Source organism: Anolis sagrei, chromosome Y (assembly GCF_037176765.1).
Source record: "Anolis sagrei isolate rAnoSag1 chromosome Y, rAnoSag1.mat, whole genome shotgun sequence".
Classification (NCBI taxonomy): Eukaryota; Metazoa; Chordata; class Lepidosauria; order Squamata; family Dactyloidae; genus Anolis; species Anolis sagrei.
Window position 1 is genome coordinate 76624867 of NC_090035.1, and position 17533 is coordinate 76642399.

General features: G+C 40.4%; 1 protein-coding gene across 3 annotated transcripts in view; it reads left to right on the forward strand.

The window, feature by feature from the left end:
• The window catches only part of LOC132781947 (hypoxia-inducible factor 3-alpha), an 86673-nt gene that overhangs the window by 52058 nt on the left and 17082 nt on the right, over window positions 1-17533 (forward strand). For all 3 annotated transcript variants that reach the window (XM_067462109.1, XM_067462110.1, XM_067462108.1), the window contains exons 3-8: window positions 706-851; window positions 6200-6284; window positions 10216-10325; window positions 10647-10861; window positions 13176-13282; window positions 16210-16357. In XM_067462109.1, the coding sequence (XP_067318210.1) occupies window positions 706-851; window positions 6200-6284; window positions 10216-10325; window positions 10647-10861; window positions 13176-13282; window positions 16210-16357 (811 nt within the window). The remainder of the gene's footprint in view (window positions 1-705; window positions 852-6199; window positions 6285-10215; window positions 10326-10646; window positions 10862-13175; window positions 13283-16209; window positions 16358-17533) is intronic.

Consider the following 17533-nt stretch of genomic DNA (forward strand, 5'->3'; position numbering starts at 1 on the left):
CTACCTCACACAGAGGTTTCTCTCACAGACTAAGGCCTACCTCACACTGAAGCTTCTCTCACAGACTTAGGCCTACCTCACACAGATATACTAATGACTACCTCACACAGTGAGGCCTTCTCTCACAGATTAAGGCCTATCTCACACAGACACTTCTCTCAAAGACTAATGCCTACCTCACATAGAGGCTTCTCTCACAGACTAAGGCCTACCTCATGCAGAAGCTTATCTCACAGACTAGGTCCTACCTCACACAGAGATTTCTCTCACAGACTAAGGCCTACCTCAGAGATTTCTCTCACAGACTAAAGCCTACCTCACACAGAGATTTCTCTCACAGACTAAGGCCTACCTCTCACTGAGGCAAACTAACAGAAAATCCTACTAAGCTACAGGCACACCTGCTTATATGAAGCTGCACCTTTTCCTGAGTCATTGCACCCATTTAACCCTTTCAGTGGTTGACTCACATTTTTGTAATTAAAAATACCTAGTTAATTTGTAATATTTCTGACATGGATTGTGTCCTCCTGCTTGGAAGATGGTTGGATTGAGTTGCCCTTCCAGTTCTACGATTCTATACTTGGAAGTATATGTTGTATCTCCATGGTATGATGATGATGATGATGCTTATTTATGCAAATATGCAAACACTAAAACAGGATTAAACGTAAACAGTTCTGTTGTTCTCTCCCTGCAAAACAGGCGAATGGAGGGACGAAGCGGAGGCAGAAGAACAGGTCGATGGTTATTACCTGAAGGCCTTGGATGGCTTCCTGATGGTCCTGACTGAAGAAGGAGACATGATCTACCTTTCAGAGAATGTCAACAAACACCTGGGACTCAGCCAGGTAAGAGAAATGCAACTGGTGATGCATCTACCTCAGGCGTGGGCAAAATTGGGCCCTCCAGGTGTTTTGGACTTTCACTGAAGCTTCTCAAACCAGGCCTTCTCATACTCTGAGGCCTTCTCACAGACTAAGGCCGACCTCACACAGAGGCTTCTCTCACAAAGGTCTACTTCACACAGAGGCTTCTCTCACAGACTAAGACCTGCCTCTCACAGAGGCTTCTCTCTCAGATTAAGTCCTTCCTAACACAGAGGCTTCTCTCATAGACTAAGATCTACCTCTCACAGAGGCTTCTCTCATAGATTAAGCCCTTCCTAACACACAGGCTTCTCTCACAGACTAAGACCTACCTCTCACAGAGGCTTCTCTCATAAATTAAGTCCTTCCTAACACAGAGACTTCTCTCACAGACTAAGACCTACCTCTCACAGAGGCTTCTCTCACAGATCAAGTCCTTCCTAACACACAGGCTTCTCTCACAGACTAAGACCTACCTCTCACAGAGGCTTCTCTCATAGATTAAGTCCTTCCTAACACACAGGCTTCTCTCACAGACTAAGACCTACCTCTCACAGAGGCTTCTCTCACAGATTAAGTCCTTCCTAACACACAGGCTTCTCTCACAGACTAAGACCTACCTCTCACAGAGGCTTCTCTCATAGATTAAGTCCTTCCTAACACACAGGCTTCTCTCACAGACTAAGACCTACCTCTCACAGAGGCTTCTCTCTTAGATTAAGTCCTTCCTAACACAGAGACTTCTCTCACAGACTAAGACCTACCTCTCACAGAGGCTTCTCTCACAGATTAAGTCCTTCCTAACACACAGGCTTCTCTCACAGCCAGCAGGCTGTTAGGAATTGTGGGAGTTGAAGTCCAAAACACCTGGAGGGCCCAAGTTTACCCATGCCTGATCTACATTGCAGAATTAATGCAGTTTGACACCACTTTAAGTGCCATACCTCAATGCTGTGGCTTTAGTTTTATAAATGTGTAACTTTCTCTGTCAAAGAGTGATTGTGTCCTACCAAATTCCCATGGCATTGAGACGTGGTGGTTAAAGTGGTGTCAAACTGCATTAATTCTGCAATGTAGACGCATTCGTGTTCAGTTCAAATGGAATACTATTCTAAATAGAAGTAAAAATAAATATTTGATGCTTTTCTAACTCTGCTGAAGGAGGAAGTGAGCCGGAAAATCACATGGCGATGCTTTACGCATGTCTCCTGATGCCAAGATGAATGCAGGCTCTTATCTCTCGCTATCTGCAATGGGAAACAGTGTCCCTTTATGACGGAGTCTTCCTTCCTTGCAGAACTGGTTCATAGATCTTTTAAAACGGATTGGGCAATTTTTCAGACCAGAAACAAAGACCTCGTTTTGTGCCTGGATTTTTTTTTTAAATACGAAAACAACGTGCCTCTTTCAACCATCCCTTGCCCAGTTTGGAAAATAATAATTTTCCACCAAGAGCAGCTTAATTTCTGAATGGATTGTTGTGCTTAATTTCGAAATGCAATGGTATCTTTGGCTTAATTCATTCTTTATGATCGGTTTTGTTCATAACGAGGAAATCTTTCCGGTCAATCTGAACATTAGGAAGAATTTCCTGGCTGTGAGAGCTGTTCAGCAGTGGAACTCTCTGCCCCGGAGTGTGGTGGAGGCTCTTTCTTTGGAAGCTTTTAAACAGAGGCTGGATGGCCATCTGTCAGGGGTGCTTTGAATGCAATATTCCTGCTTCTTGGCAGAATGGGGTTGGACTGGATGGCCCATGAGGTCTCTTCCAACTCTTTGATTCTATGAAGAGAAGAATGGAAGGAAGGGTGGAAGGGAAGGGAAGGAGGGAGGAAAGAGGGAAAGAAGGAAGGATGAAAGGGTGGAAGGAAAGGAAGGAGAGAGAATGGGAAGGAGGGAGGAAAGAAGGAAGGACGAAAGGGTGGAAGGGAAAGAAGGAGGAAGAAAGGGGAAGGGAAGGGAACAGAAGGATGGAAGGAGGAAGGAAGGAAAGACAAAAAGGAAGGAAGGAGAAAGAGAGAGAGGGAAGTAGGGAAGGAAGAGGGAAAGAAGGAAGGACGAAAGGGTGGAAGTGAAGGAAGGAGGGAGGGAGAAAGAGGGAGGGAAGGGAAGGAAGGAAGGAAGGAAGGGAGGGAAGAATGGAAGGAAGGGAAGAATGGAAGGAAGGGAGGAAAGACAAAAAGGAAGGAAGAAGAGATAAATAGGGAGGAAAGAGGGAAAGAAGGAAGGATGAAAAGGTGGAAGGGAAGGAAGGAGGGAGGGAGAAAGAGGAAGGGAAGGGAAGGATGGAAGGAGGAAGGAAAGAGAGAAGGAAAGGAAAGAAGAAAAAGGAGGAAGAGAAGGGTGGAAGGGAATGGAGTGAAGGAGCGAGGGAGGAAAGACAGAAGGAAGGAAAGACAAAAGGGAAGGAAGAAATGATGAAGAAAGTGAGAAGGGGAAGGAGGGAGGAAAGAGGGAAGGAAGGAAGGATGAAAGGTTGGAAGAGAGGGAAGGAGAGAAGGAGAAAGAGGGGGTAAGGGAAGGATGGAAGGAGGAAGGAAAGAAGAAAGTAGGAAGAGAAGAATGGAAGGAAGGGTGGAAGGGAATGGGGGAAGGAGGGAGGGAGGAAAGAGAGAAGGAAGGAAAGACAAAAGTGAAGGAAGGAAGGAGAAAGAGAGTGGGAAGGAGGGAGGAAAGAGGGAAGGAAAAAAAGGGTGGAAGGGAAGGAAGGAGGGAGGTAAGGAAAGAAGGGAAGGATGGAAGGAGAAAGGAAAGAGAGAAGGAAGGAAGGATAGGATGGTGAGAGAGAGGAGGGCCTGAGAAAAGAGCCCAAGGGGCCGCATCCAGCCTCCGGGCCTGCATTTGCCCATACCTGGTGTAGATCATCCACTAAGGAGACCAAGGCTGTCTCAGTCCCATGACCTGGTCCATGGCGTCTTCAACGTAGGCTGAAACTGCATTAAATGCTCAGTGTAGACTCATATAATGCAGTTTCAAACTGCATTTCATGAGTCTACACTCACCATACAATGCATTTTCAAATGGCATTATATGGCAGCGTAGATGGAGGCGTTGGGTGGATCTACACTGCAGAATTAATGCACTTTGAGCCCACTTTAAACGCCATTGCTCAGTTCTATGGAACCATGGGCATTGTAGAAGCCTTTAGCCTTCTCAGCAAACTAGAAATCCCAGGATTGCCAAGCATAGAGCCATGGCAGTTCGAATGGTGTCAAACTGCCTTAACTTGACAGTGTAGATGCATCTTATCTTTCCTTTCCAAAAACACGCTCCTGCGGATGAGGAAAGCTGATCTTGAATGAATGTGTGTTATTTATTCTTGAACACATTTATCAATATTATTATTATTATTATTATCATCATCATCATTTAATAAAATATTTAAATAATAATAATAATAATAATAATAAATGTATTGTCGAAGGCTTTCATGGCTGGAATCACTAGGTTCTTGTGGGGATGCTACCTCTGAGGATGCTTGCCATAGATGCAGGTGAAACGTCAGGAGAAATGCCTCTAGAACGTGGCATAATAATAAATAATAATAATATTTAATAATTAAATAATATTTAATTATTATTGAACATATTTATCAATATTATTATTATCATCATTTAATAATAAAATGTTTTAATAATAATTAATATTATCATTTAATAATAATAACATTTAATTATTATTGAACATATTTATCATTATCATTATTATCCATCATTTAGTAATAAAATATTTAAATCATAATAATAATATTTAATAATAATTAAATAATATTTAGTTATTATTGAACATAGTTATCAATATTATTATTATCATCATTTAATAATAAAATATTTAAATAATAATAATAATAATAAATAATAATATTTAATAATAATTAAAAATATTTAATAATTATTGAATATTTATCAATATTATTATCATCATATAATAATAAAATATTTAAATAATAATAATAATAAAAATATTTAATAATAATCAAACAGTATTTAATTATTATAGAACATATTTATCAATATTATCATCAATTAATAATAAAATATTTAAATAATAATAAATAATAATAATACTTAATAATAATTAAATAACATTTAATTATTGTAGAACATATTTATCAATATTATTATTATCATCATTTAATAATAAAATATTAAAATAATAATAATTAAATAATATTTAATTATTATTGAACATATTTATCAATATTATTATTATCATCATTTAATAATAAAATATTTAAATAATAACAATTAATAATATTATTTAATTATTAAATAATATTTAATTATTATTGAACATATTTATCAATATTATTATTTTCATCATTTAATAATAAAATATTTAAATAATAATATTATTATTAGCATTTAATAATACTTAATTATTATTGAAAATATTTATCAATATTATTATCATTTAATAATAAAATATTAAAATAATAATAATTAATAATATTATTTAATAATAATTAAATAATATTTAATTATTATTGAACATATTTATTAATATTATTGTCATTTAATAATAAAAACTTAAATAATAATAATTATTTAAATAATAATATTAATATTATTATTTAATAATAATTAAATAATATTTAATTATTATTGAACATATTTATCAATATTATCATCATTTAATAATAAAATATTAAAATAATAATGAATAATAATATGCTGTTGTTTCTCTCTTGAAGAAGCTCAAAACAGCAATATCTCATAGAGAAATCTTGGCTGTTGCAAATGACAATTTTGGAAATATATCTTATATTTTTTGGCACGGTCCTCTTTTATTTTCCAAGCAAAACATGCTCCTGCGAGTAACGAAAGCCGATCTCGAACAAACGTGTTTGATTTATTGCCGAAACGCACGTAGAAATCTTGGCAATTGGAAAGGACGATTTGAGATATATTTTTTTTAATGTACTGATTGCGAGAACCGTTTGCTGCAAGCCGTCAGCATCTATTTAAAACCTCAAGAAAAAAAAAGCAACCAAGAGTTGATGGCGCAAAAGAGAGAAATATCTCCTATGCGGGGAGGTCACAAACCTGCAGGAAAAAACTGCCCTGTCTCCCAATTTCTTAATGGCAATACGTGGGAAGCTAGGGAACACAGGGAGGGGTGAGGGTGCCTCCTGATTGGCTGCCTCCAAGGAGTCCTAGCCAATCGGATCGCTCCGAGCAGAATCCCCGTTTATTTTCAGGGCACGTGTTGCAGCATCTGGTGTTGTGCTCGTCCAGGGCTTATGCGCTGCCTCCAGCCTACGCTTTTGGATATTTCTGATCCCCCCTTTTTTCCCCCTCCTCGTCTTTTCTTTCTTCTTTTTTCTCCACTAGCTGGAGCTCATTGGCCACAGCGTCTTTGACTTCATTCATCCCTGCGATCAGGAGGAGCTGCAAGACGTATTAAGCCCCCGGCAAGGTGGGAAGGCGTTCTGCGTCCTTTTCTTGGATCCTCGTAGATTGCGGAGCAGTTTCTAATTGTACGGTGTCAGTCTTTGCAATTAGCTGCCTTGATAAAAAAATAAATAAAAGTAAATAAAATACATAAACAAAACAGCACAGGCCAAGGCCACGGTAAAATAATGTAAATAAAGTAAATAAAATACATAAACAAAACAGCCAAGACCACTATACGTGCCTATATTAAGAAGAAATTGCAAATAATTTTTCCCTGGATTTGCAATAGTAGGAAGGAGTCATGCAAGGTGAACACAAATGAAGGATAATAATAATAATCTATATATATAAAAATGTAGAAGTAAATAAAATACATAAACAAGACAGCCAAGACCACTATACGTGCCTATATTAAGAAGAAATTGCAAATAGATTTTCCCTGGGTTTGCAATAGTAGGAAGAAGTCATGCAAGGTGAACACAAAGGAAGGATAATAATAATAATAATAATAATAATAATAATAATAATAATACGGCACAGGCCAAGGTCAATGTAAAATAATGTAAGTAAAGTAAATAAAATACATAAACAAGACAGCCAAGACCACTATACGTGCCTATATTAAGAAGAAATTGCAAATAGATTTTCCCTGGGTTTGCAATAGTAGGAAGAAGTCATGCAAGGTGAACACAAAGGAAGGATAATAATAATAATAATAATAATAATAATAATAATACGGCACAGGCCAAGGTCACTTTAAAATAATGTAAATAAAGTAAATAAAATACATAAACAAAACGGCCAAGACCACTATACGTGCCTATATTAAGAAGAAATTGCAAATAGTTTTTCCCTGGGTTTGCAATAGTAGGAAGAAGTCATGCAAGGTGAACACAAATAAAGGATAATAATAATAATAATAATAATAATAATAATAATACGGCACAGGCCAAGGTCACTTTAAAATAATGTAAATAAAGTAAATAAAATACATAAACAAAACGGCCAAGACCACTATACGTGCCTATATTAAGAAGAAATTGCAAATAGTTTTTCCCTGGGTTTGCAATAGTAGGAAGAAGTCATGCAAGGTGAACACAAAGGAAGGATAATAATAATAATCATAATCATAATCATAATAATAATACGGAACAGGCCAAGGTCACTTTAAAATAATGTAAATAAAGTAAATAAAATACATAAACAAAACAGCCAAGATCACTATACGTGCCTATATTAAGAAGAAATTGCAAATATTTTTTCACTAAGTTTGCAATAGTATGGAAGAAGTCGTGCAAGGTGAACACAAATGAAGTATGGTGTATGCATCCAACGCAAGGCCCGTGGGCCGAATGCAGCCCATCATGTTCTTTTATGTGGCCCTCCTCCAGATTCTGGACTATAACTTCTGTCTTCCTCATCACTAGACATCATGATTAGAGCTGATAGGAGTTGTGGGAGTTGTGGTGCAGGAACATCTGGAAGGCTGCTGTTCTACTGAATCAATAATATAGATCAGGCATGGGCAAACTTTGGCCCTCCAGGTGTTTTGGACACCAACTCCCATAATTCTTAACATAAACATAAACATGAATATCATCCCCATTCCCATCATGGAAATCAACGTGAACATGAACATCACCCCCATTCCCTTCATGGAAATCAACATGAACATGAACATCATCCCCATTCCCATCATGGAAATCAACACCAACATGAACATCACCCCATTCCCATCATGGAAATCAACATGAACGTGAACATCATCCCCATTCCCATCATGGAAATCAACACCAACATGAACATCACCCCATTCCCATCATGGAAATCAACGTGAACATGAACATCACCCCCATTCCCTTCATGGAAATCAACATGAACATGAACATCATCCCCATTCCCATCATGGAAATCAACACCAACATGAACATCACCCCATTCCCATCATGGAAATCAACATGAACGTGAACATCATCCCCATTCCCATCATGGAAATCAACACCAACATGAACATCACCCCATTCCCATCATGGAAATCAACATGAACATGAACATCACCCCATTCCCATAATGGAAATCAACACCAACATGAACATCATCCCCATTCCCATCATGGAAATCAACATGAACATGAACATCATCTCCATTCCCATCATGGAAATCAACATCAACATGAACATCATCCCCATTCCCATCCTGGAAATCAACATCAACATGAACATCATCCCCATTCCCATCATGGAAATCAACATCAACATGAACATCATCTCCATTCCCATCATGGAAATCAACATCAACATGAACATCATCCCCATTCCCATCATGGAAATCAACATGAACGTGAACATCATCCCCATTCCCATCATGGAAATCAACACCAACATGAACATCACCCCATTCTCATCATGGAAATCAACATGAACGTGAACATCATCCCCATTCCCATCATGGAAATCAACACCAACATAAACATCATCCCCATTCCCATCATGGAAATCAACATGAACATGAACATCACCCCATTCCCATCATGGAAATCAACACCAACATGAACATCACCCCATTCTCATCATGGAAATCAACATGAACGTGAACATCATCCCCATTCCCATCATGGAAATCAACACCAACATAAACATCACCCCATTCCCATCATGGAAATCAACATGAACATGAACATCACCCCATTCCCATCATGGAAATCAACACCAACATGAACATCATCCCCATTCCCTTCATGGAAATCAACATGATGATGAACATCATCCCCATTACCATCATGGAAATCAACACCAACATGAACATCATCCACATTCCCATCATGGAAATCAACATCAACATGAACACCATCCCCATTCTCATCATGGAAATCAACACGAACATGAACATCATCCCCATTCCCATCATGGAAATCAACACGAACATGAACATCATCCCCATTCCCATCATGGAAATCAACATGAACGTGAACATCATCCCCATTCCCATCATGGAAATCAACATCAACATGAACATCACCCCATTCCCATCATGGAAATCAACATGAACGTGAACATCATCCCCATTCCCATCATGGAAATCAACACCAACATGAACATCATCCCCATTCCCTTCATGGAAATCAACATGATGATGAACATCATCCCCATTACCATCATGGAAATCAACACCAACATGAACATCATCCACATTCCCATCATGGAAATCAACATCAACATGAACACCATCCCCATTCTCATCATGGAAATCAACATGAACATGAACATCATCCCCATTCCCATCATGGAAATCAACACCAACATGAACATCACCCCATTCCCATCATGGAAATCAACATGAACGTGAACATCATCCCCATTCCCATCATGGAAATCAACACCAACATGAACATCACCCCATTCCCATCATGGAAATCAACATGAACATGAACATCACCCCATTCCCATCATGGAAATCAACACCAACATGAACATCATCCCCATTCCCATCATGGAAATCAACATGAACATGAACATCATCTCCATTCCCATCATGGAAATCAACATCAACATGAACATCATCCCCATTCCCATCATGGAAATCAACATGAACATGAACATCATCCCCATCCCCATCATGGAAATCAACGAGACCATCATCCCCATTCCCATGGAAATCAACATGATCATGAGACACAATCACAGGCTAAACAGGCTGACATACAACAATCTGGCCATAGAGTGTCCCCAGCTTCAGGACCACAAATGATGTTGGGTTGCAATTCCCATTATCCCCAGTCCACACAATCAGAAGCGGACTGGGGATAATGTATCCCCAGTATCCATGGATTCTCTGTCCATGGATTCAATGGCTCTTTGAAGGCAACCCTGCAGCTGATGTGGCCATTGGTGGAAATGAGTTTGGCATCCCCAAGTATGAACTAATGATAACGAATGCATGTTTGATCCTTCCAGGTTTCTCTAAGAAGAAAGAAGTCAAGACGGAGCGCAGTTTTTCGGTGCGCATGAAGAGTACTCTTACCACCAGGGGGCGCACCGTCAACCTCAAGTCTGCCACCTGGAAAGTGAGTCTACACTGCGGAATTATTGCAGTTCGGCACTGGTTTAACTGCCCTGGCTATGGAATCCTGGGAGTTGTACTTTGATGCGGCTCCAGCACTCTTCGGCAGAGAAGACTCAAAACTTTGTAAAACTACAACTCTATGATTCCATAGCCTTGGGACATCGTAGATCAAGTCGTATCAAACTGCATTAATGTAATAGTACAGACGCACCTTTTTTGGTTGTGGGGGGAAAGTCATATTTCTCAGCTTAAAAGAGGCAAGGGAAGAAGTCTCCATGTACAGCTTCCATTAGCGTCTCCTTTTTCTTGTCTATCTTCATAGGTGTTGCATTGCGCCGGGCACATGCGGACTTATGCGCCCCCCAAGCCTGCGGCTGGGAAGGAGACGGAGGGTGGGTTTACGGAGCCCCCTTTGCGGTGCCTGGTGCTGATCTGCGAGGCCATCCCGCACCCGGCCAACATTGAGACCCCGCTGGACAGCGGCACCTTCCTCAGCCGCCATACGATGGACATGAAGTTTACCTACTGCGACGACAGGTTGGCGGAGGGCAACTATTTATTTTTCAATTCCGTTTTAGAGTCTTAGTAGACCCCAAGCTGAACATTATGTGTTAGGGATTCCTAATCTTCAGATGAGGAAGGGGAGCAGGGAAGTGCTCAGGAATTGGAGGGAGAAGAAGCATTAGACGATGAGGGTTTGAAAGTGCCCACATTTCTAAAGAGACAGAACACAGACGGCGGTCAGCTAGGACAGCTGCTAAAAACGCTGAGCTAATTTGGAGACACCCTAGCACCTCCTGCGTGGGGAATTCAGGGCTTTAAATCAGTAGTAGAAGCAGAAGCATCAGACGATGAGGGTTTGAAAGTACTCACATTTCTAAAGAGACAGAACACAGACGGCGGTCAGCTAGGACAGCTGCTAAAAATGCTGAGCTAATTGGGAGACGCCCTAGCACCTCCTGCGTGGGGAATTCAGGGCTATAAATCAGTAGTAGAAGCAGAAGCATGAGATGATGAGGATTTGAAAGTGCCCACATTTCTAAAGAGACAGAACACAGACGGCGGTCAGCTAGGATAGCTGCTAAAAACGCTGAGCTAATTGGGAGACACCCTAGCACCTCCTGCGTGGGGAATTCAGGGCTATAAATCAGTAGTAGAAGCAGTCAGCTTTAGCTGGTAACAACGACCCTGATTCTGCGGTTTTCACTTCAACAGAATCTGTTGGAAGTGCTCAGGAATTGGAGGGAGAAGAAGCATCAGATGATGAGGGTTTGAAAGTGCCCACATTTCTAAAGAGACAGAACACAGACAGTGGTCAGCTAGGATAGCTGCTACAGGATAGCTGCTGAGCTAATTGGGAGACTCCCTAGCACCTCCTGCGTGGGGAATTCAGGACTATAAATCAGTAGTAGAAGCAGTCAGCTTTAGCTGGTAACAACGACCCTGATTCTGCGGTTTTCACTCCAACGGAATCTGTTGGAAGTGCTCAGGAATTGGAGGGAGAAGAAGCATCAGACGATGAGGGTTTGAAAGTGCCCACATTTCTAAAGAGACAGAACACAGACGGCGGTCAGCTAGGATAGCTGCTAAAAACGCTGAACTAATTGGGAGACGCCCTAGCACCTCCTGCGTGGGGAATTCAGGGCTATAAATCAGTAGTAGAAGCAGTCAGCTTTAGCTGGTAACAATGACCCTGATACTGCGGTTTTCACTCCAATGGAATCTGTTTTGCTAAGGACTTAGTTCATTGCCCGTTGTCTGATGAAAGACTGGCGTTTCTTTTGGGATCTTGTAAGAGACTTCAATTTGTGTCTGGATTAAGATTTCCTTGCTTTCTTTTGCACTTCTCAATTGCATTTGCTTATTCTTTGTGTTTGCTGGAGTAAAGCACTTTTCTTTTACTTTCAGTATTGTCTAAAGGTTGTTGTTGAAGGGCAATTCAGGACATGATGTGGCAGCAAAAAAGGCCAATGTGATTCCAGTCTACATCAGTAGGACTCTAGTGTCTTCATCAGGGGAAATCATAGTCCCACTCGATTCACTTTTGGTCAGACCTTACCTGGATTAATATTGTGACCATTTCTGTGCAAAGCAATTCAAGGAGGAGATGGATAAGATAGAAGGTGTCTGGAGAAGGGCAAACAAAATGATCAAAGGTCTGGAAATGCTGGGAATGTTTTGCTCGGAGAAAAGAAGGCTGAGAGATGGGGACACACGAGCTTTTCACACGAGGCATTCGACCTGGGGCTTCCTTTCACCGATGCTTCTCACACCAGACCTTCTCATACTGAGGCCTACCCCACACTGAGGCCTTTCTCGCACTGAGGCCTTCTCACATTGAGGGCTCTTTCAGACCGATGCCTCTCTCACACTGAGGCCTTCTCATACTGAGGCCTACTAAAACACTAAGCCCTTACTCGCACTGAGGCCTTCTCACATTGAGGGCTCTCTCAGACCGATGCCTCTCTCACACTGAGGCCTTCTCATACTGAGGGCTCTCTCAGACCGATGCCTCTCTCACACTGAGCTGAACTAACACTGAGGCCTTCTCATACTGAGGCCTACTAACACTCTGAGGCCCTTCTAGAAGCACTGTTCTAGAAGCATTCTCTCCTGACATTTCACCTCCATCTATGGCAGGCATCCTCAGAGGTTGTGAGGTCTGATAAGGTTAGAGGACATGGATAAATAAGTGTTTGGGAAGTTGAGACAAGTGTCACAAAGGCTGCCCTGGGGTCAGATGTGTGGCTGCGCCTTGCTCTAAATGTCTATTCCGGCTGAAATAACAGCCTCACCCAGGACAGATGTGTATCACCGTCTCCTCTCTGGGTGTCTCTCCTTCTCTGGGCAGGATTGCCGAAGTGGCCGGCTACACCCCTGAAGACCTGCTGGGCTGCTCCATGTATGAATACATCCACGCCCTGGATTCGGATGCCGTCAGCAAGAGCATCAACACCCGTACGTCATGCTTATAAATAAAATGTGAACTTTCCCCAGGTGCATCGACAGCTCTGCATCTTTCACTCTTTCCCTATATCTGGCCTTCCAAGGATTTTGGACTTCAGCTCCCAGAATTCCTAGTCACTGGTCCAGGCAAGCTGAGGCTTCTGGGAACTCCATAATATATATACAATATAATATATAGAAAAAATAAAATTCTAATATAATAATCTATATAAATAAAAATGTAATGTTCGTTTGTGGGATTAACATAACTCAAAAACCTCTGGGCGAATTGACACCAAATTTGGACACAATGCACCTATTAGGCCAACAAGTGACCATCACCCCTAAAAACAAACAAAAAACCAGCAGAATGGACTTTAAAACCCTCCCAAAATAAACCAAATATACATATACATTTGTATACATATACACAAGCACACATACAGACAGACACACACACATATATACACAAGCACACATAAATATGCACATATACACACCTACATATATATCTACACACATATACACACACATACACACATATATGCATATACGCAAGCACACACACATATACACAATATGCATATATAAACACAGAAATATACATATACGCATGCACACATACATACAGACACTCATATATACGCAAGCACACACAAATATACACATATAACCACCTACATATACACCTAAACACATATACACACACATACACACATATGTGCATATACACAAGCACACACATATACACAATATACATATGCACATATAAACACAGAAATATACATATGCGCATGCACACATGCATACAGACACACATATATACACAAGCACACACAAATATACACATATGCACACCTACATAAACACCTACACACATATACACATACAAGCACACACATATACACATATGCAGACCTACATATACACTTACACACGTATATACACACATATATGGATATACACAAGCACACACATATACACAATATACATATACACATATAAACATAAGTACACAAATATATACACATGTATACACACATATACATACACACAAACACACATATATACATACATACACACATATATGCATATGCACAAGCACACACATACACATATAAACACAGAAATATACATATACGCATGCACACATTCATACAGACACACATATATACACAAGCACACACAAATATACACATACAGTATACCCATGCATACATATACACTTACACACATATATACACACATATATGGATATACACAAGCACACACATATACACAATATACATATACACATATAAACACAAATACACAAATATATACACATGTATACACACACATATATATACGCTAACACACATCTATACACATATACACAAATATATATACATATATACACACACAAAACACATATTCGCAGACTGGGCCACAACAACGCGTGGCAGGGGACGGCTAGTACTAATATATATAATATTAATAATTTTGTGAAATTAGGCATGGTTATGTCCGGTCCGAATCTTCGTTATCCAGAATAAAGTCGGAAAAAAATCCTTTTTGAAGCTATTTCGAACTTTTTAAGAAAACCGGAAGTTCCTTTGCCCTTCCAAAGCTTTTTCACCATTTTTGTTACGACTCATGAAGTGAGTCGGAAATGATTCAGCTTTTCCCTGCTTCTGGTCCCTGGCCTCAGTTCAAGCCAGAGAAACCAGTTTAAAAGCCAGAGAAGCGAGTTATAAACCAGAGAAGCATGAATTTGCTCTGCTTCTGTCTCAAGCTAGAGAAGCCAGCCAGTTTTAATGCCAGAGAAGTGAGTTATAAACCAGAGAAGCATGAATCTGCTCTGCTTCTGTCTCAAGCCAGAGAAGCCAGCCAGGTTTAAAGCCAGAGAAGCGAGTTATAAACCAGAGAAGCATGAATCTGCTCTGCTTCTATCTCATGCCAGAGAAGCCAGCCAGTTTAAAAGCCAGAGAAGCGAGTTATAAACCAGAGAAGCATGAATTTGCTCTGCTTATCTCATGCCAGAGAAGCCAGCCATTTTTAAAGCCAGAGAAGCGAGTTATAAACCAGAGAAGTATGAATTTGCTTTGCTTCTGTCTCAAGCCAGAGAAGCCAGCCAGTTTTAAAGCCAGAGTAGCGAGTTATAAACCAGAGAAGCATGAATTTGCTTCGCTTCTGTCTCAAACCGGAGAAGGAAGGAATTTCCTCCGCTTGCTTTTCCCCACTCCTGGAGTAAAACAACTACTTTCAAAGTAAAGACCACGCAATGAAACAGGAAATAATACTTTCAAACTATTAACGAAAAGATTCAGAAATCTCAAAAGTTTTGAAAAGTTTTGAACTTTTTTTTTGGTGAAAATCGAAATTGATTTTAGAATCGAACCACCAGCGCTCCCTACATCCAAAAAGAGTTTTGAACCATTTTTTTTATCAAACAAGCCTATAATATACTATATGAGCTGCTGAACTTGGTGACTGAAAGGTTGGTGGTTTGAATTCAGGGAGCGGGGTGAGCTCCGGCTGTTAGCTCCAGCTTCTGCCAACCCAGCAGTTCGAAAACTATAGGTACTGCTTCTGCGGGAAGGTAACGGCGCTCCACGCAGTCATGCTGGGCACATGACCTTGGGTTAGTCTGTGGACAATGCTGGCTCTTTGGCTTAGAAATGAAGATGAGCACCACACCCCTGAGTCAGACACAACTAGACTTAATGTCAAGGGAAATCTTTACCTGTACTTTAATATAATATATATGATATAATACAATATATTATGTAATACCAAGAGTGCTATATAGCAAGGCAAGTTCTGGGAAATACTGGAGGGGGACGAAGTTGCGAGACGGCGAGCGAATCCTGTTCTGCCGTTGAGGTCTCCTCCCGTCCACCGGCTCATCCGCCTGTCTGTCTGTTCTAGACTGTCTGTCTTTCCCTCCCTATTGCTAGTGCTGAGCAAAGGGCAGGCCGTGACGGGGCAATACCGCTTCCTGGCCAGGAAGGGTGGCTACCTCTGGACCCAGACCCAGGCCACTGTCATCTCCAGCAGCAAGAACTCCCAGCCGGAGAGCATTGTCTGCGTCCACTACATTCTCAGGTAAGGCGGCAGGGCAGGCCTCTCCTCATCATAGATATGTAGCATGACCATATCTTGTAAATACAGCCATTTTCACATGTCCATGCTTGATATTGTCCAGCTGTAGTATTTATAGGTTTCAGGCTGAGTGCACTTTATGGTTTGTCTATTTGACATCTATATTCCCTCGATGATATTGATTATTATTATTATTATTATTATTATACTGACACAAAAACACAGTATGTCGCAGCAAACGAGATCTATATGCTGGATTTCGTATCACAAAATCACAAGTCAAACACTTCCCAAGTGTGTAGGACTGTGTGATGTATTTTCGAATGATGCACGCAGATCCAACTGCCTTTTGCAGTTGACAGATCGTGATTTTGTCGATGTTTATTGTTTCCAAATGCTGGCTGAGATCTTTTGGCACGGCACCCAGTGTGCCCATCACCACTGGGACCACCTGTCCTGGTTGATGCCAGAGCCTTTGCAGTTCGATTTTGACATCTTGATAGCGGCTGAGTTTTTCCTGTTGTTTTTCCTCAATGCGACTGTCACCTGGGAAGGCGACATCAATAATCCAGATTTTTTTTCTTTTCCACAATCATGGTGTCTGGTGTATTGTGTTCCAAAACTTTGTCAGTCTGGATTCGAAAGTCCCACAGTATTTTTGCGGGTTCATTTTCCATGACCTTTGCGTTTACAATGCCAGAAAACCGCACAATTACTATTATTATTATTATTATTAGTAGTAGTAGTAGTAGTAGTATTATAAACACAATAAGATTAGTACACAAGATCCAGCAAACAAGATCCCTATACTGGTTGTTGTATTGGATCACACGTCAGACACTTCCCAAGTGTCTAGGACAGGGGTCCTCAAACTAAGACCCGTAGGCCGGATACGGCCCTCCAAGGTCATTTTCCCGGCCCTCGCTTAAGGTCAACCAAAGTCCGAAATGACTTGAAAGCACACAGCAAGAACAACAATTCTATCTCATGAGCCAAAAGCAGGCCCACACTTCCCATTGAAATGCTAATAAATTTATATTCGTTAAAATTGTTCTTCATTTTGATTATTGTATTGTTTTTAAGGGGGTTTTTTTGTACTATAAATAAGATATGTGCAGTATGCATAGGAATTCATTCATTTTTTGTTTCAAATTATAGTCCGGCCCTCCAACAGTTTGA